Below are 20622 nucleotides of genomic sequence, written 5' to 3' on the forward strand. Positions count from 1 at the left end.
TTAGATATACTAAATATATGTAATATTTTATGTAATATGGCTTTATTTTATTTACTTTTCAAGGACATCTACATATACAGTTTATTTTAGTCGGCCTCCTGTTGGTGACTGCTGTCTGGCACCTCTATTTCCCCGCCTGCTTGGATATTGGTAGGAGACTGGCACCCAGTAGGGCCGTGAGTTGCATGCAGAGCCTGTCTGAGGATTATGGGGCACATGGCTACAGGCGGGGGGAATATGGGGGGCCTGGTGGTGAAATCTGGTGGTGGTTTGTCTCCTCCGCTGGGGGCGGCCTGTGGTAGAGCCTTGGCCTCCAGGGCACTGGGCGGTCTGCCCTATGGGGCCTGGGTCTAAGGGCCTGTTTGCTGGGCATGGTGTTTAGTGGCCTCAGGCCTAAGGCAGGAGATGGAGTGGATGCTTTCACCATCTGTGGCTACATCTTCTTCCCTTCTCTTCCCTTAACCCAGTGCATCTCAAATAATGGGGCGGGCCCCCTTGTGGGGGATCACAGTCAACTGTCAGGGGCAGACCTGCTAACATACTATATACCCAATATCCCCTACTGACTCAGATCACAGTTAATGATGTGACCTAACACTGTCTTTTGTCTCCTTTCTCTTTTTTCTTTGTCTGTCCTTCCTGTAACCATGTTCTGTTTGGTGGTCTTAACAATTAATTTGCAATACATTAACAGGAGGAGTATACCAAAGTCAACTGTTGTAAAGCAAAACTGTTCGGGCAAAACAATCATACAGTTCACTCACACAGCATGATAAGGGACAGGTTAAAAAAAACAAAAGGAACAGGAACTACATCAAGCAGCTGTGAGAATATCAATGATGCGTCCTGTGGTAGTTGTTTTTCCGGACTGAAGTGTGAAAGTGGAACAACATCAGAGCCGTAAAAACAATAGGCAGGTAATGCTTTTTATATTCGATATTTAACATTGTATCTCAACTGCCAGATACAATATATAACTTGTTTTCTAGGATCAACAATGAATGACTCTGCATATGACTATGACTATGACAATGAAATATGTGAAAAAGGCGAGGTGGTCCAATTCGGATCCGTCGTCGTTCCTGTTTTCTTCTTCGTTGTGATCATGCTGAGCCTCATGGGAAACATCCTTGTGCTTGTGATCCTGGCCTTCTACGAGAACTTCAAGTCCCTCAGTAACATTTTCATCTTCAATCTGGCCGTGTCCGACCTGATCTTCACCAGCTGCCTCCCCTTCTGGGCCATGTATCATATCTGGGGATGGTTGATCCATGAGATTCTCTGCAAAGTGATCGCCTTTGTCTTCTTCGTTGGCTTCTACAGTAGCGTTCTCTTCCTGGCCGCCATGACGGTCTACAGGTATCTGACGGTGGTCCGCCCGCTGTCCGACATGGGACCACAGAACAAAAGCATGGGGGTCTTTATATCAGTCATCATGTGGATCATCAGCGTAGGAGCGGCCCTGCCCTCGCTGCTCTTTAGCACGGTCATCTCCATTCCCCAGAAGGACCATCACTCCCTGGGTTGTGAATATGCGGATCCCCTGTGGGAGAAGGTTGCCGTTTGCCAACAGAACATCTTCTTCTTGGTTGCGTTTGTGGTCATGGCGTTCTGCTACTGTAAAATACTCTTGAAAATCACAAGAAGCAGATCACACGTAAAGAACCGTGCTGTGAAATTAGTCTTCTGCATTGTGGCTGTGTTCTACCTGGGCTGGGTGCCGTACAATGTGGTGATCTTTCTCAGGCTTTTGAGCTATAATTTGGTTCCGCCTTTTGAAGAGTGCAACATAAGTATACACATTGATTACGCCTTTTACGTGTGTCGGCTCCTAGCATTTTCCCACTGCTGCCTCAACCCTGTCTTGTATGCACTGGTGGGTGTCAAATTCAAGGGTCACCTGAAGACCATGTTCAGACGCGCAAGTCTGAGTGAGACAACACAACAGGGAGGGAAACAAAACTTCATTTCACAGGGGTCAATGTATTAGATGCTGTTCACATTTGTTGTAAAAAAAATTGTAATTGAAAAATTGTAAACCAAATCTAAACAAGATATACAGACAGTGATTTGCATGTTGAAACGCAAATGCTTGGGCCACATTTGTGCTTCTTTAGCATTATAACTCTTACATGACTTACATGTACGTATAGTATTTACTGATCCAACATACATTAATGCACCTCACACTTCAGCTAGTTCTTTTTCTAAAATATAGTCTAGAGGCAGAAATTGATATAGAAATTGATGTACGGTCACTGTACAGCTTCTAGAACAGAATAGATAAATAAATGAGTATAGTGATACCAATAGGTCAGACAAAAACCAAAACATACAAAAAAAATAACTATTCACAAAGGAAAAATCAAATTAAAATCAAATTAATTGGTCAACTGTTTTAGATACTGAAAATGTCAAATAATTACAAATGACGAATGGATGAAACTTATTGATGTGGACTTCTCATACATACTGGCAATGTCAAAATCAATAGTGTTTTTGACCGCCTTAAATGGCTGACACTTACTTAGCAGTCACACTCCAAAAATGCACAGACATTAAGTCAGCAACATAAAGGCTGCATGGGCACTCGATTTAGCAGAATGATACAGTACGGGGCAAACGGACTAGTTTGTTTCGTGCAATATTGTACGAAAGCCCAAAACTGACACAAAATTTTGGTGAGATTTTTCAACAAATATTGAATCATGCAAAATTTCTAGAATATCCAACCAAGGTTGTTATGGCCCCATGCATTTACTGTCATTTTTGTATTTGCTTGCTTTGTAAATCAATTTACAAATTTACAAAATCAATAAAATCAAAGTACAGTATGTGACTTGATATTTTAACTAATTTAATGATGCAATGTACTGTATTCATGTTTAAAATACATTAGCTATGTTCAGGTAACTGTTCGGTATGTTTTCTGCATTATTAAAATAGTGAAACTGACATTAAGAAGAAAAGGGAACCTTTGATAATTTGCAATAGGGGGATATTCAAATAGTTTCATCTTCCTTGAAAACTACAATCAGTCACATGAAGAACTGGTCAGACCGGTCTGTGCCACAGCACAGTTGGGTGATGCTTTTTTTTTGTAGTACTTTGCAGTATTGTTTAGATTATGAAGTCACAATGGGGGGAGGGTGAGTTATCAGATGAAGACATCCTACAATGCCAATGTAGTGGGAATATATCAAACATGTTCTAGTATTGAGGTGCCTCAACATACTGTATAAATGAGCTGTTGGTAATACCAATACAATATACAAACTATTACAAGTCAAAGTGATCGGTGACTGTCCGGCAGGATGTCAAATCTACAGGTCTGTCAAACTACAATTTCTGATTTGTATTACTCCGTTTTTGCACTTTATCTGCTCTTGTGTGCCTCATACTGTACTCTGTGTGCTGCTGAACTTTTGTTGCTGTAATCCTGAAATTTCCCCTTGCTGGACTAATAAAGGCAGATTTTATTTTAAAATGGATGATGAATCGAAAATTATCAAAATAATGTTCTTTATTCAACATATCCACACTTACAGGTCAAACCACAAAACCACAGATATAAAATATTGTTTTGCGATACAGTCTTATTTTTTTGTCTCCAGTATCAGAGGCACATTCAGTAACTTCTGTAAAAATAAAATTTTACAAATGTGTACCATCAAGAACCTGTAAAGAGCATGTTTTCCCCCTAGACCATAGATGCAAGTATTTACACGTATAGATTAAAAAAATCATCTGGGGATTAGATTAGAAGAATAAACATTGTAAAAAATATAAAATGTTTTATTGATAAAAGTCAATCATCTGACAGGTTGTTTGATGAAAGGTTGAATGTTTCAGTGCAAACTGTACACACTTAAGAAATGAATTTTTTTTTTTTTTTTAAACTGCCATGTGGGAGGTTGAAATAAATGTTGACGACTACAATAAGAAAGCAGAAATTTAATGCATATGTGGGTTCATGCACTTACTTTTCCCGTGTTATTATGGAGTGAATTTAGCCAGCCAAGTTTTAGCTGACATTGGTTTCAATCTTTGACCTTTGCTCTAATTTTCATTTTGGTAATGTACATCAGTGCTATAAATCCACAGTGCAGGCAAACTGCTCCTCCTGATTTTTTTTTGTTGTTGAAATATCAGCTTACCTACTCAACATCCGTTCTGCTCGACTTCTTTCTCAGCCACTACAGGCAAGACGAGATGGGAGATGCGGCTCCACAGTCCGCCATACTTGTCTGTGTCCATGTCATTAAAGGCTGTTTGGTCACTGGAGCTCACCAGTCTGTCCTTGAGATAGTCTTGCACCATCTCCTCAACAACCCCGAGGTCCCCCCTGACCTCATCCTGAGGCAGCAGAATGGTAAATAATAGGAAGGCCTCCTTATATGCGGCGTTTTCGTGGTCACAGTAGCGATAAAAAATTAGCGTGGAGCCCGGCGGCAGCTCCTCCAGGCGATGGATGACAGCAGCCGGTTGGCTTCCTCCAAAGGCTGCCTGCAGCTGCCTGTCAATGTCCAGCTTCACCTCATCGCTCCCCAGGCGTGTTTTGCTTGCCCCATCTATATGGAGCGTGGAAGCCTGGAGGGCTGAGGAAAAGGCGGAAGCTAGGCCCTGTGCCAGGCAGGACAGGGTCTTTTCAGCCCCACGCCCAGACGTCAGAATCAGACTGACTGGCTCTGTGGGTTGTGCTGTTTGGAGGTGCTTCTCCAAGTGGATCCTGCTCCTCAGCCACAGCTCTTGTCTCTGAGTCTGGAAACGAGCCTCCAAGTGTGACAAAAGGTCTGAAAATGTCTCGAGGCTCACTGGCCTGGATGGATGCACCGCACCACCTTTTAACCTCTGGTTCAAAGAGATCATCTTGTTCTTGTGAGCAAGCAGTACAACCGCGCTGAGCAGCAACAAGACGACAAGCAACCAGCAGAAATAATGAAGACAGCCTGAAAGAACACCAGAAGTATTTGGACAATGACAAAGTTTGAAATATTTTTCAATTAAATCTTCCAATTCAATTATCCACATAATCTACTATAGTTGCAGGGTGCATGGTCTACAAAAATAAATAACTTCCAGGGCCAATAATTAAAAAAACATTAACATCTGTGGCTGTCAACAATATCCTGATGTGTTTTTTTACTAACACAAGATGGGATTCAAGGCAACATGAGCAGTCTGACACAAGATGGCAGTAGCTGCATTTGCAGTAACATGAGCGCTCAGCATCCCGCAGCTTTATGTACCTCTGCATGATACATTTTCCCTTCCACTTTCTCATGCGCTCCAATTCATTATTGGTTTAAAAAAAGATAACCATGTCTGACATTTAATGTGGTATGTTTTGGATCTTGAGCTGTTTTCCCAGCACATTGGAACAAGGTCCTACACAACATGCTTGATATCAGTATTACCTTTCGATGAATCTCCAGCAGAGCATTTCCCAGTTACACCTCTTGTCTTTTTATCTTCTAAGTGGAAAGACACAGAGTAAAAGTCATATTACATTAACAATGATACTAATAATAATGACAACATTGCTGGCTTAATTAGAACTCCCTATCTGATTTGATGGCTCAGTTGACCTGCTTTCTTGTGCTGCTGGACATTTTCTTTTTGAACAGGAATGTTTGTGGCTCTCTGTCGCACGGTGTATGTGTTCACAGAGGGTGTATAACCACTCGAGCTGCTCTGGTGGTTGACTGTGGGTATACCTACAGATGGATGAGAATACGTTAAACCTAATTCATATACATAATTTTAAAGAGGCAATCATTCAGTCTGCCATACCAGAGCTATTTGTCTTAGCTGCCATCTTCTTCTTGTATTCGGCCATGCTGGTGATCTTGTGGACATACACCTCGTTGTCCAAAGATCTCATGTGAGACTTTGTGGGTGTTGTAGATGCTGTTGAGGACTTGACTGAAGACAAAAAAACCCAAAAGCTACTTAATTGGATCAACCATTTGAATGAATGAATGGTGAAATGGTCTCACCTTCTTTGGCTCTCATCAAGTCTTTGTCTGTGTTTTTAGTCAATTGGCAGCGTTCACCAAGCACTACATATGGGGACATTTTCACATCTCCTAGTCTGCCTGTCATATATGAAAAATAAACATAATTGGTTGTCAGTGGCAGTTTAGTAGGAAAATAATCAACTGCTATTGCACTTAATTTCAAAAATTGTGGCCACTGAGGTCAACCAATTCTCAATTAACCAAAATTCCAATTTAAGTAAACTTTATGCAAGACCATAAAGCTCTGCAGGGACTCTCAGAGAGCATCAGAGGATTAGCTTGTGCATGTTTTGGTTTTGTAGGACATTAATATGCTTGACTTTGTATTACACTTGACAACTGTAAATATGAAGGGGTAACATTCTGCAACATAAATTTCCTTTGCCTTTGTCATTTAAGTTATTGTAATTGCTAACTTATTTTTGCGCTTGGTATGCACCTACACAGATCATAGATGCACTGATATAACCATAAAGACAACTTACACGTAGGGAAAAATAAACTTGCCAAAGCCCTTACTATGCACTATTTTTGGCGGCTGATAAAGATGACGTGGTTGCTGCTGCTGAATAGAATCTTCCTCAAGATCCATTTCCTGGTCTTCATTTGTCTCCAAATCTGATTTCTGGACGTCGATTTCATTATCATCATCTCCACGGCCATCCCCACTTTCTTCTGCATCCAATCGACTCTTCTTGCTCGGAGATTCTGTAAGATGACACGTTATTTATCCGGATAGTGACACCACTTAAGTGTGTGTGTAAGCTAACTGTTGTTGAAGCTGACCTTCATCTTCTGAGTCATTCTCCACATTTCTGGACCCATTGACAGTTGGAACAGAACCAGCAGCAGTAGACCGCTTTTCTATGCCCCTTTTGGACCTCTTTAAGGGACCTCTAGGGGTCGCCTCATACGTAAGACCTATTCAAATAAACATAATTTAAAAAAAATACGTGGGAATGACATGATAGGTGTCTTCAAGAACAATTACTTCAGTAGAAGTAAACACGTAAATGAAACTAGCCACTCATCCTTAAGCCAAAACTAAGTAGACGAATGGATGACTGCTAGCTGCGACAGCTAACGTCATTTAAATTGACTTTTGTGCTTACTTTTTGCTGTCGACTGTTGTCGTGTCGATCTTCTTAAAGGCCGATTGACCTTGTCTTCAGAACCGTCTGTATCCATTATGCACCGTTTTAACTTAACTAAATAATGGCAACACAAACAAAAATTAAACAATACTTCCCAACATCGTGCTCAAAACAAAATATCTAGCGGAAGAAGTCGGCGGGAGCACACCGGAAAACGGAAGACAAACTTTTTTTTTAGTTGTAGTGGTCCCCCGGAAACCTAGACCCCGATCAAAGGTTCTGGCAACCCGGCAGTGAAAACAACGATGAAATAGCACCTCGCTGCTGTTGGCCGTTTTTCACGGGGATGTGATTAAGAGTGAGTTCCTTGTATATTTTTATCACCATCAATCACATAAAAATAGATACATTAGTTAGCTCGAATGTAGGTTTATATTGGTGTTGCTAACGGTCTAGCTTAGCCTCTCGCACGAAGATAGGTTTCGTTGCGATTGTAGAATTTGTGTGAATACGTTAATGTGTGATCATTGTATCACAACACTTTTTTTTGTTGTTGCACACATTTAACATCTGGACAGCCGTGTTAAGGCAACTTGAAGGCATTATCGCTGACATGTAGCTGTACACAATAATCCTGGACTCTGAACATTGAGAGCAGCAGTTATCTTTAGTTTATCAACATGGTAGTGCCAGCAAACCTTATGATATTCTATGACATTGGCTATTTTTACCCAGTAAAAATCATCCACTGAAGCTCCCAAACAGCCATGGAGGATCCAGACAGGACTGCAAACCACCGACAAGACATCTCAGGTACTATGAAGGGAAGCTATCAAGCGCTAATTGGTTTGTGTCTAATTGCGATATATTGTATTGTATTATATTGTATTGTAATGTCTGTTCAGGTGTTGAGGAAGAGAAGGATCAGTCTACAAATGAGTCTGCACGTGAAGGAGGTATGGATAATGTGATGTCACAAAGCAGAACCAACACACTGGGGGTAAAAGTGTGTTGCTGTGATAGTTAATACCAAACTGTAATCTATTATGTAAAAAAATCCCACAAATGCTGTAATTAAAACTCAGGGGCGTTAAATTTACTGTTATTTATTTACCTAAACTGCGGCTGTATTAGTGTATTGTACAGCACTGCAGCAAGAGCTGATGAGGTCATTAGTACACAATACAGACAGGAGTTTCACAAGACCTGAGTAGCACAACCATTGCACACAGAGGTAGTAATTCATGCTGCTGGATGCTGACCACTCATGATGCTTCAGGAGTTAATTAAAAAAAACATCAGGATGTTGCCTACAGCCAAAGCTGTTAATTTATTTTGATATGCAATCATGTCGGTCAACAGTAACAACATTGAAAAAAGGGTTGTGCGCACGCACAGTAGCGCTAGGTGGCACAAGTCGACAAGGGCACAAATCTTGTCATTACACCGCCGCTAATGGCTTAAGTAGACCACACACGGTAACTGTACAAGACAACACTTGGTATTTAGCCTTTCGTCCATAATTCTATGCTACAGACGGTGATCAGTCTGAGGAGAGGTCTGTGCCTCTGACAGATGATGCATGGAGTCAAGATGAGCTCGGCAAGCAAAATGAAGAGAAGAGTGCTGCCTCCCCGCCACCAGACCACGGCAGAGACGACTGTGATGGCAGAGGAGCGGAGAGAGATGATGGGCCAACAGTGTATTCAGAGGAGATAGCTGGTCAGTGTTCCCCTTCTCCAAGATACCCTAGTAGTATTTTGGTGAATTGACATGTCCCTAGTTAATTTAATGCAGGCACCTACGTTTTTTTTACTCTAGCTGAAGAGGACCAACTGGAAGAGATGACAGCAGCAACGGCGGGCAACACAAACCACAATCAGGTAGACGGTCCCACAGCAGTGCTCCAAGACACAAACAATGAGGAAGAAGGTAGGAGAGTTCCTCTTGTGTACTGTCACAGTCTACTGTCTATGTAAATATTAACCTGCTTGTTTTGTATATATTCTTCCCTCTTGTTGATCAGATGTTGCACGAGGCCTGAACACGGACTTGAGTCCTGAGAAAGTCTCGTTGGAAGAGCCATTAGATGACCTAAGGAGTAAAGTGGAGACCATTGGCCCAACCACTCAGGAAGCTGATTTAGCAACAGAAGTCACTGCCAGTCCTGGAGGTATGTCATGTAATTGGCGGTGTTAATGATAACCTTCACTATGAGCTGTAGAGCAGTGTGAGCGTGGACACAATGGAGGAAAGGGCTAGTGATGAATAATATATATATATATATGTCATACATACTTTCTTCTGTCCATACAGGTAGAAGATACCTGATAGCAGTTGGCATGGTGGTACTTGTCGCCATCCTGGTACAGTATCTCCTCCAGCCTGAGCCTCCGATACCAAGCAGTGCTTCGCAGATCGACATTTTCCTTCGGGAAATGGACAAAGTCAAGACTCGCTTCCCTCAGCAGCGTCCAGAGCTGTGGAGCCGGAGCAGGATCCACCTAAAGAGGCACCTCCTGGCACCTCAGCCCAGCGAGCCAGTCAGTCTGATCTTGACAGCGGGAGTCTCAGGCAGGACAACGCTGCGCTGCATGGCCCACGAACTGTCCTCTGCCTTCTCTACCGCCGTCAACGCTACCGTCCTTCACATAGACGGTGCCAGCAAAGTCGGAGAGGACAGTGACCAGGTGAAGCTGGATATCGATGGGCAGCTGCAGGGAGCCTTTGAGGGAGACAAACCTGTGGCGGTCATCCACCGCTTCGAGCAGCTGCCTCCAGGCTCCACACTCATTTTCTACCGCTACTGCGACCATGAAAATGCTGCGTACAAGAAGACGTTTCTCATCTTCACTGTGCTGCTGGAGGACGAGAAGGAGATTCCTGTTGGGGCTTCTCTTAGCGCTGTGGAGGAGATGGTAGACGATCACCTCCAGAAGAAGTTCCTCTCCCATGACCACCCTGTGGCCTTCGATAAAATGGACTTGGACAAGTATGGTGGACTGTGGAGCCGAATTTCTCACCTCATCCTCCCTGTGGTGGCAGAAGGAAAGATGGAGCAGGAAGGCTGCTAGTAGATGCTAAGTTGTATCCACCTGGGTGACCCTTCTCGATGTTGGTAGTGGCCATTTTGACAGCTTTGTTTCTTCACAACACTACCTTCAAGGCAACCATCACACTTATGAAGCTACAGCAAACTTTTAAACCTTTTAAAAACTTTGGATGAGTGAGTGCTCAAGAAAATATCAGCATATATTGAAAAGGTGGCGGCCCTTTTTTTTTAATCAACTAAGGAGCACATTTTTGAACTGGAGTGGCACTCAGTGGAGGTAGACTTCTGCCAAGGCCAACCAATACTATTTTAGATCAGTACAGCATCTCTGCATATATCTCAATTTTGGCTATCAAATTTTCACTGTCAAGTGAAGGAAATATGTTTTTTTTTTAATTCACTCATATCGTCAACTATAAATCTACATTAAAATTGTTTAAAATCTTTGACTGGTTGCAGGAAAAAACACTTTTCTTCTTCCATAATCCTATGGAATAGCAAATGAGGAGTCATCAGGGGTTGATAAGGTGGCTTATGTGTTGCTTACTTTTGTATGATATGAAATGTGTAAAATAAAATGATTTTTAATTTAATGATTGTTCTCTGATGGATAATTACCTCAAATTAGAGTTATTGTTTTGACTTTATACTTAATATCCTCTTGAGTTTTTATCAGTGCTATTTCAACGCTGAACAATACAAATGTAAAGTAAATAGAAGTTGGATTATCTGTTAATTTCTGATATTCATCAGCTTTCTGTACTACACTGCAATATTTGTTAAATCTTTCACAGTCCTCCTGTGGCACCATGTGCCTTAACTGGTCTTTCTATGTATACAAACATGTCATATAACATGAAGCCAAATACTTGTGTTAACAACGTGCCTCCATTAGCGTTATCAAATAAAGACCAGAATTCTCAGGCTTGTTTCTCCTATTGCAGTACACGCCTACACCACTAGAGGGTAGCACAGACATCCACAGTTAAGACACATAATACTAATATCCAATACACTGCTTGTCTAAAATATTAATGTAACAATATGATTATTATTGTGGTTTGCAGAGCTGTGTGGCTCCTCTGCATCCGTTTGTAATATTTTGCATTTGGTTGCTACTCTTTTAATGTGCTGATGTATTGTTGAGAGTTGAACTCCTCCTCACCCATTTGCAGCAGGACCGCCTCCTGTCGGCACTCACACATACACAGCCAGGAGTCCACAATCTTTTCTCCACTCTCCATCAGTGCATTAACATCATGGCATCATAAAGCCACATACAACTTCTCTATAGAGTGTCTGGAGCAATGAGGAGGCCAAGGAGTATTCAGGACTGTTAAATTTAACATTGCAACAACCCCCACCCTGGGAGACTCTCAGCAGCATGCTGAAGTTGTGCATCGTGGTGATCGTTGGGCACTTTGTGCTTTTTGCACAGGGAGCTGCTGCTGCTCCAAAAAGACCTGCAGCAGACCCCGGGCTGGAAGCAGACATGGAGGCACAGCATGAAGATAACAAGCTCCAGGAGGTGACAGATGACCAGGAAAATATCCTCTTTAAGGTAGGCTCCATGTGCACTCACAAATGCATCATTACGGACAGTTAGGTCCACATGTATCTGGACAGTGACAGTGAGTTTATTAGGGTTTTTTTTGCCTTTTGCTAACACCACATTGGGTCTGAAAGAACACAAACATGTCACTGAAGTGTCGACTTTCAGCTTTCATTTAAAACGTTCACAAAAATATGGAAGTTACCACTTTAAACGGCTGAAAAGTAAAGTATTCACTCACATCTAGAACCACAAGCAAGCAGCAAGTAAAGTAGCTGCAAATTATTCATCCAAGTATAAAAAAAACAATGCCTTTATTTACAAGTACATCAGCTAAGCCGCTGAAAATGAAGTTCTTGACTTAAAGGCCAAAAGTCGACACCCAATTGTTTTGTTTCAGCTACATTGTGGTGCATAAAAGGCAAAATGACAGAAACTCCGTGGTTAATGTCCAAATACTTGTGGGCCTGTCTGTCATGTGGACACCTCACAACTTGTATGCAGATGCGTGCAAAAATACATACCATCCTTTTTGTCTTCGTAGCTGCTGGGTGATTATGACAAAGTGAAAGCCGTCTCGGAAGGCTCTGACTGTGGCTGTAAATGTGTTGTCAGACCCCTGAGCAGGAGCGCCTGCCGACGGATAGAGGAGGGCAGCGCCAGCGCGCAGGACTCATACACAGTGGAGACCATCACATCCGGTCCAGAGTGTAAGTGTGCCTGCATCGCTCCTCCGACAACGGTCAACCCCTGCGAGGGAGAGCTCAGGCTGAAAAAGCTTAGGGAAGCTGCAAAAGATGATGTCAAGGTGAAGCATCACTCAGTTCTATTAATGATATTTATCACACAAGAACATCACCCACAAAACATAGGATCATCATCTTCAAGTTGGTCCATTTGATCATTCTAGCTGGCCACCATCCTTGAGCTCCTGGAGGGTTCCTATTATGGGATGGATCTACTGAAGCTGCAGTCTATCATTGGCAATTTGGTGGAGCGAGTGACCCACATTGAAAAGGTACCAGATGAGACAGAAGATTGTTATGATGATCACAATAATGACCCTTTCAGCTTCATATCATGCAAGCTGGGACACCTAGCCATTTACTGGGACACTTAGCCATTGACAAGAAAAAGAGTGCTTCGCTCTTACAAGATTTTGGTGTGCGCCTGTTAACACAGTAGTTGCTTTTAATGGGGGTTCTTCCATGACAAACCATGGACCCTGCTTTGTGCACTGGGAACATAAAAAGGGGCATTCCCCAAACCGTTCCTACAAAGTAAGAAGCATACAATTGTGTCAAATATAAACTGAGACAATGTGATGTGTCCTGATACATTTTTTGTCTATGAGTCCAGATGTGTCCCAGTAGTTTTGGCCATTGGGTGTCTGTTGCTTGGTTGGGTCAATAGTTATCAATGTTATATTATTCAACTTCAATATCATTAATGTAGAATAAAACAAGATGTCATCAAAAATACTAACTGGAAGCTATAGTGCAAGTTCATTTACAGTGGTGCAATAACTTTTTCTAAGATTTCAGTCACATCATTGTAAATAAAAAGGGAGCAAAAATAAGAGTAACAAGTCATGTGTGAGAAGTGTTGCATCAGAAGTGTTTATAACGGTGTGACAGCACTATAAAAATGTGGCAGGCTTTGCTTCCTATACTTAAATAAATCCTACATTGTAATCATGGTCAGGACAAATGATGGCGTTGTTGCATCCTAGTAGAGGTGAAGAATCAAAATAAAGAAAGCACCAGGAAGGGAAAACCTACTGACATTATCAATATTGTCACTGTCACAATGTTTGAATGTGGACTCGGGCTTGTGCATACTGGCTGTACTGACATGGGAAGCCATTGTTAGCAACACTAGAAATAGATGTGCTTTTCCCACCAAGTGACCACCACAGACTTTTTTTAATGTGGGAAACCTGAAAAAACGAGCAGTCATTCAGTCCTGTAGCATTTATACTATATATATATAAACTTTTTGTGTTTCACCACATTGTGGCCGGGCAGTCACTACTGTCAGAATTCATCAACATTTGTCCATGACTGTGTGAAGGTTATGGCCTTGAAACACACCACAGATGAGGTAAAGACCCACAAGAACCCTCCAAACACAGATGATGCTAATAAGCGTTGGACTACACCCCTGCCTTCACCCCATCAGGATGACCAGGATGAAGGGAAACTGGGCAGACCAGGAGCCTCTCAAAAACTAACGGTAATCTCTGACAACATTAACAAATGGGGGGTCAAAGGAGTAAGAGAAGCACAGTCTTCCGTGTTAAGAGGCGGCCCTGCTGACCGATGACAGCATGCATGTGAAATGGTGATCCAGTCCAGAAGTGTTGGGTGGGCTTTCCCCCCACCACCCAGAAAAAAAAGTGATTCACCATGGTGGTATGTTTTCTCAAGGGGTTTATGCAAGGTTATTGATGAAAAATAAATGGAAGAAAACACTGTGATGATGAAAACATAGCCCAAAGATGCAAGTCTAGTACATTAACTAAAAAGTTGTCTTATTTTTAATATGTTCGCCAAGTTCATGTCATGGAGCTCCAACAACTAGAAGTAAATATTTATTGATGCAAAAACCTCTTTCAGGATGGCTTATGTTTTTTGGTTTTGTTTCCACAAACAGGAGACGTTTGTTGCAAGAACCAATTCCAATGTTTCGACTCAAGTCACTGAGGTCAAAACGCATTCCATTCCCAAAAAGGGGGTGAACAAGGAGGTTTCTCCAGGGTCCAAGAGTGGTCTCAATGGGATGATCATCAGAGGAGTGACTTTTTACAAGTCAGAGCCTGAACCAGTGGTCACCGATGATGGAGAACCCGAAGAGAACGGTAGGTTATTGTAGCTGAGGTTATTTGATGTAATTTAAGACTTAATCTTTCTTTCAAGGGCTTGATTTTGTAACCACATAGTGGAGTCTGCTATCGGGACAGCACACTTTGACAAGAATGAGGCAGTAGATGACAATAAATAGCCTTCAGAGTTCTATTACGATTGGGATTACAACTCAAATGGCAAAACCCATGTTTAATCCAGATTTCATTTAATGGATACTTGCACAGCACATGCTCCACCCCTCCACAGACATATTGTAGTTATTGCGTCAACTTGCGAACTATCAAATAAACAAATCGACCAGTACTTTAGAATATAAACATGAATGCTTCATGCTGACCTACTGGCCTTTCTCCATCCTCCACGTGCAGATTTTGAGTACCATGGATTCAGTGGGGATGGCCCAATAGACCTCTTGATTGAGGAAAACCTTCTTCGACACCGAGTTCCCCGCCCTCATCCTGGGTCTAGGTCATTTCGACCTGTGACAACTGGCCTCTTCCACGGCTCCAAGAAGACCAGCCAGACAACAACACAGAGAGACACAGAGCCCACAACTAAAGCTCTGACGGAGTTGATTACTGACATTGATGCTACTTCACAAAAACCTCTCCCAACATCATCATCCCAGTCTTTGGACTTGACCACTTTCATAGACGCCTCCCCAACCAAGGAGATGCTCACAATGTCCAAACCTGATGAGAAGGTAACAACCGCAGTGTTCACCACGAGAGCTATCACCATGGAAACCCCAAGCCTGGGGATGAGCAATCCAACTCAAGCCTCAGAGTTACCAAACACCACTGTAGAGCATGTAACCACCAACACAGAGACCAGTCCAGCCCATCCTTCAACAGGAAAAGCCACCCAGGTTACTGTCACGAAACCACAAGAAACCACCATCCTTTCAGTGTCTCCTACCACAAGGTTTCTGCACACTTCTACACCTGTTACCAAACCTGCAACAACATCTCCTCCAGCTACCACAACCACCACCACTACCATCCGGGTTCCTCAGGTCAAACAGAAGTACAAGATCAGCTGGGAAGAGGAAGAGGAGAATCCCCAGGAGTTTGATGAGATGATGCAAAGACAGGAAGGAGCCACGACAAAAAAACCTGGTAAATTGAGTAATTTCCTCAGTTTCCTCAATTCTTTATCTTGTGCTTTTGTTCTAGTCATCCATGTTCTAGGGTGAGCTGGAGACTAACCTAGTTAGCTTTCAGGAAAAGGCACGGTACAGATCGTTTTATTGAGCTGTATGCAAGGAAACAATGTGTGTTGTGTAAAATCTCACTTACTCTCCAAATCTGCATTACACTAAAATATAGGGAAAAAATAATTATTTGGACCTTAAAGAACACATTGGCCCATATTGGCCAACCGGTGGGCAAAATGTAGCTAACAATATATAAAAACTACAACAAAGATGGTATAATTCATCTGAAATATACATAAAAGTATTTAAAATACATTTAATCAAAACAGTAATTGTGTGATGACAAAATTTAATACGAACGGAAACTCGTAATATCATAATATAATAGAGGTGCAAAACTAATGTGTGATTAGATGCACCATGTTGTTCTACCCCACAAGTCAGCACACTTTCCAGTCATTCAATACATATTGTTTCCAGAATCCCAAAGTCCACCTTTCACAAACCTATCAGCAGGGCTCTACATTAAAAACCAAAATGACTTGCCCATAGGGAATCCTTAAGGTGAGAACTACTTGCCCGAACTTGCCCCATGTAAAATGAAAAGACTGCCATAATGAGAATTTCAAATAAATAAAATAAATAATACCTTACACATCGTAGTCGTAGTAAGCAGTGATATAAGTTGTGCACCACAATGAAACATTATTGAATAGACACATTTGTGTACTAGTAAAGTGTTTTTAATCCAGAAAAAAAAGCTCAATGGTCAAACAATAATTTGTGAAGCAAAGGTGAGGAAAATCCACAGAGAAATGGAAGCGCTAGATTTTGTAGCTTGTGCAAAATCAGCACTTGGTATTGGATCTAATGGGTGGTGTTTCATTGTGACCACTTCAAATTGTCACAGCAATGTGATTCACTCACCTGTGCCATCGTTTGATTTGCTGCCGCTAATAAAATACTTGTTTAGGAGGCACTGGTTCATCACTTTTTGCTGTTTCCTTCAGAATTAGACGATGTTGGCCTCGACGCCATGATGGATGTTTTCGTAGTCAAACGATCGCTGATTGGTTGATCGCAAACAACGGGTGTGGGTAAAACGCGGACTGTGGATTACGGACCGCGGTCTAAATAAACGATTCTGATTGGTCCATTTCAAGATTTGCAAGGATTGGTTTGCAAATTACCACCGGAATTACGCAGTCCGTGTTTTACCAACACCCAACAAGAACCGCTTTAAAAAAAACATGTATGGCATGCTAAAGTGCACTTGCCCGACGGGAATATCACTGATTGGATTTACTTGCCCGAATTTTGTTTTAACTTGCCCCGGGCCATCGGTACATCGTTATTGTCGAGCCCTGCCTATCAGGCTAGCCACATGTTTCTCTGGAAGAATAATTATTATAATTGTCCAATAATTGTCCGATTGTCCAATAATAATAATTGTCCATCCATCTACCTATTTTGTATTTCACTTGTTCTTATTCGGGTCACAGGTGAACTGAGTCTATCCCAGCTGAGTTCGGCTAAGGGGTGTGTACACCAGTCAGTCACAGCATGCACATATCGACATACACACCCACATTCACATCTATTGACAATTTAGAGCCTCTAATTAACCTAACATACATGTCTTTAGAATGTGGAAGTCACAGTATCTAGAAAAAAAAACATGAAAGAACATGCCAACTCCATACAGAGATTCAAACCCTGCTGTGTGTGGGTTTTCTTCAGGTACTCCGGTTTCCTCCCACATTCCAAAAACATGCATGTTAGGTTTATTTTATGACTCAAAATTGTACATAGGTGAGGTGTGAGTGTGAATGGTTGTTTGTCTATATGTGCCATGCGATTGGCTGACGACCAGCCCAGGGTGTACCCCGCCTCTAACCCGAAGTCAGCTGGAATAGGCTCCAGCCTACCCCTGTGACCCTAGTAATATTTAATAAATGTAGTTTTCACAGTCATATTTTTTCTAATATAGTAGCTGTGTGCGAGAAAACAACCATGTTTGAAGGCACCATCGTCTGGCTCTGCTGGTGATGAAAACGAGCGTTCCGTCAGAAAAGACGACGAGAGTATGTCTGGAAGTCAGTCGGCTAGCGTTAGCTTTAAAAACGTACCAACTCATATACGAGTAAACGGGTATACCTGACGACAGAAAATGAGTTTTGCGTACACAACGACCTGCACAAAACACACACAAAAAGACCAAGACCTGGTCGCCTTTTCATCACACATTGAATTAGCTTAAATCTTCGAAAAACTTCCTCAAGCTACTCACCACAAACTCGCGCGTGTGTAATTCCATCACACGTAGGAATATTATTTCTTCCTTTCTTTCATCCTTTATTTTCCATACGTCACTTAAAGCATTTCAGAGATCATCCAAACTACCACATATCCAATCAGTTGTGTGGATTTTAACACCTAGAGTAAAAGTGCGCTATCATGACTTAACTTAGGGTTGTGCCCCAACAAATATCCACATTAGCACTCAATAACGTCATCAAAACTTACCTTTATACATTCCCATATAGTGTCAGCACCTGAGACCGAATATATGGTGTAAAACGGTAAAAATACAGTACTGTATTCTATCTATGCAGAGCGGGAGAAAGCTAGCATTTACAATGGTGCGTTCAAGGACCGGCCAACAAAGTGGGACGGCTCGCTGCTAACAACACATTTCTACTGTATTTATCCAAATTGAGCTGTTATTCCATTATATTCCGATGCATGACGTTCTTATACAGAGAGAAACATACACAAATGTGTCAGGGTGGCCAATAGGCTAAAATGACATAGAAAAACCTTCCTGGCCAAGGTTACTATTGAAAGGTAGAAACTACTACATACTACTGTACAATAAATAAGTCAGACATATTTGTTATGTTGCAATATGGCAACCTTCCATGCATCAGGCTGGTAAATATTTCCAGATTTGATGAAGACTTGGGTTTTTTTTCTTTCACAGAAGAGTGTAAGGACACTCTGGCAACCATCTCTGAGCCGGTGACTCACAACACCTACGGCAGGAATGAAGGAGCATGGATGAAGGATCCGAAGTCAAACAACGACAGAATTTATGTCACCAACTTCTATTATGGTAGCAACCTCCTTGAGTTCCAGAATTTGGAGGTTTTTAAAAAAGGTAGAAACCACAAACAATTTTTTCCATCTTTCATTGTCTATAAACTTAGTGATTACATATCGTTCTTTGGTCATTTGACCCGGTCCCACAATTTACTGTACTTTTGTTTTTTTCTGGGCTGTTTAACCATCTCTTCATGATGATTTCCAATCTTGAAAATGTAACTAGCTCGTATCTTTCCTGACCTGTAGTATGAATTTCCCCAAACATTTCAGTTTTACTACCTCCTACAGGCTGAAGTAACTTCAATGGACTTCCTATTTTGTGTTTACTAGGCCGTTTCACCAACTCCTACAAGCTTCCTTACAACTGGATCGGCACAGGTCATGTGGTGTATGACGGGGCCTTCTACTACAACCGTGCCTTTTCTCGCGATATCATTAAATTCGACCTGCATCAACGCTATGTGGCCGCCTGGACTATGCTGCACGACGCCGTAATGGAAGAGTCCACGTCAGCATGGGAGTGGCGCAGTCACTCGGACATCGACTTCGCTTTGGATGAGAGTGGCCTGTGGATCATATACCCGGCAATGGATGATGAGGGCTTCCTGCAGGAGGTGGTCGTCCTGAGCCGCCTGAACCCAGTGGACCTGAGCATGCAGAGAGAGACCACATGGAGGACCGGGCTGAGGAGGAACCACTACGGGAACTGCTTCATCGTGTGCGGCGTCTTGTACGCTGTTGACAGCTACAACAAAAGGGACGCCAACTTAGAATACGCCTTCGACACGCACACCAACACACAGATGATTCCCAGGATGCCTTTCACCAACAATTACACCTACACCACCCAGATTGACTACAACCCCAAAGAGGGTGTCCTGTACGCCTGGGACAATGGGCACCAAGTGACATACAACATTAAGTTTGCCTACGTAGACACCAAATAAGCCTTGACATATTTGAAATGCTTACATGGATTGTAGACCGTTTGTACATGATTTCAACCAAATTGAGCCACATTCCTCAGTCCATACATGACATGACGACCTCCACACTTGGTTCAATTTTGTGTCAATTTTCCATTCTATACAAGCTTTATATTTCCCTTATTTTCTTTGTAAAGGCAACTCAAACATGTCTGTCTTGTCTTGTGGAAGCACTTACTCTGTGGTGACTGAGGATGAATAAAGTTCATTAAAGCTCACAAGTGTCAATTCACACTTTTGAATTCTCCTACTTTTACAATTGCAATTTACAACTTAAGAATTTAGACTTTATTTTTCCAATTTTGCATGTTTACCAACTACCCTACTTCGCATCCCTTCAAATATTTTCTAGACACTTTATCAACTTCTACAATTTCTTTGTTATTTCTTCATCTTTCCTTGGCTGTTTTTTTACTGCACCCTATAATTTCTTTATTTCTGTTTTTAAACTTTTTCTAATGTTTCTTTGGCAAATTCAACAACCATGACAAATTTTGGCCATTTTATCTATTTTTTTCGATCTGTTTTGCATTGCCAAGACAAATGTGTTTCATATATTTTCTTTTTTCTGTGTAGTTTTGTCTTCTCCTCTACAATTCCTATACTTTTCACCAGCCAATCACAGGACACATATAGACAAACAACCATTCACAGCCACATTCATACCTATGGACAATTTAGAGTCGCCAATTAACCTAACCTAAACAGGGAGTACCCGGAGAAAACCCACACATACATGGGTAGAACATGCAAACTCCACACAAAGATGTCTGAGTGGGGAATCGAACAC

General features: G+C 41.9%; 4 protein-coding genes and 1 long non-coding RNA gene across 7 annotated transcripts; 3 read left to right on the forward strand and 2 right to left on the reverse strand.

Annotated features, from left to right (window-relative positions):
- The first annotated feature begins 991 nt into the window (after positions 1-991).
- On the forward strand, positions 992-3512 carry LOC131129082 (chemokine XC receptor 1). The gene has a single exon (XM_078790091.1). The coding sequence runs from the start codon at positions 998-1000 to the stop codon at positions 1988-1990; it is 993 nt and encodes a 330-aa protein (XP_078646217.1). The 5' UTR covers positions 992-997; the 3' UTR covers positions 1991-3512.
- Positions 3333-7371, reverse strand: LOC131129069 (uncharacterized). 2 transcript variants are annotated; one of them, XM_058072195.2, is made up of 8 exons: positions 7133-7370; positions 6807-6941; positions 6540-6728; positions 6000-6098; positions 5794-5925; positions 5589-5717; positions 5418-5474; positions 3335-4949 (listed from the first exon to the last, which is right to left on the reverse strand). In XM_058072195.2, the coding sequence occupies exons 1-8, from the start codon at positions 7206-7208 to the stop codon at positions 4162-4164; spliced, it is 1605 nt and encodes a 534-aa protein (XP_057928178.2). In that variant the 5' UTR covers positions 7209-7370; the 3' UTR covers positions 3335-4161. The 2 variants fall into 2 exon arrangements, with proteins under 2 accessions (XP_057928180.2, XP_057928178.2); XM_058072197.2 differs by lacking the exon at positions 6807-6941 and having other exon boundaries at positions 3333-4949; positions 7133-7371.
- LOC131129075 (torsin-1A-interacting protein 2-like) lies at positions 7209-11075 on the forward strand. The gene is made up of 7 exons (XM_058072205.2): positions 7209-7472; positions 7850-7927; positions 8020-8070; positions 8651-8836; positions 8936-9046; positions 9141-9287; positions 9431-11075. Exons 2-7 carry the CDS (start codon positions 7882-7884, stop codon positions 10186-10188), a joined length of 1299 nt encoding a protein of 432 aa, XP_057928188.2. The 5' UTR covers positions 7209-7472; positions 7850-7881; the 3' UTR covers positions 10189-11075.
- A 4-nt stretch (positions 11076-11079) lies between these two features.
- Positions 11080-17865, reverse strand: LOC144898353 (uncharacterized). The gene is made up of 3 exons (XR_013627268.1): positions 17754-17865; positions 12243-12692; positions 11080-11685 (listed from the first exon to the last, which is right to left on the reverse strand). It is a non-coding gene; the product is annotated as an uncharacterized LOC144898353 (long non-coding RNA).
- Positions 11387-20052, forward strand: olfml2ba (olfactomedin-like 2Ba). Of its 2 annotated transcripts, none has more exons than XM_058072185.2 (8): positions 11387-11727; positions 12263-12526; positions 12629-12736; positions 13792-13953; positions 14374-14578; positions 14954-15703; positions 18725-18901; positions 19177-20052. In XM_058072185.2, exons 1-8 carry the CDS (start codon positions 11551-11553, stop codon positions 19791-19793), a joined length of 2460 nt encoding a protein of 819 aa, XP_057928168.2. In that variant the 5' UTR covers positions 11387-11550; the 3' UTR covers positions 19794-20052. The 2 variants fall into 2 exon arrangements, with proteins under 2 accessions (XP_057928168.2, XP_057928169.2); XM_058072186.2 differs by having other exon boundaries at positions 11573-11727; positions 12334-12526.
- Positions 20053-20622: the final 570 nt, after the last annotated feature.

The sequence above is a fragment of the Doryrhamphus excisus genome, linkage group LG4 (assembly GCF_037039965.1).
Source record: "Doryrhamphus excisus strain RoL-2023G ecotype Guam linkage group LG4, RoL_Dexc_Guam_v1.1, whole genome shotgun sequence".
Taxonomy (NCBI): domain Eukaryota; kingdom Metazoa; phylum Chordata; class Actinopteri; order Syngnathiformes; family Syngnathidae; genus Doryrhamphus; species Doryrhamphus excisus.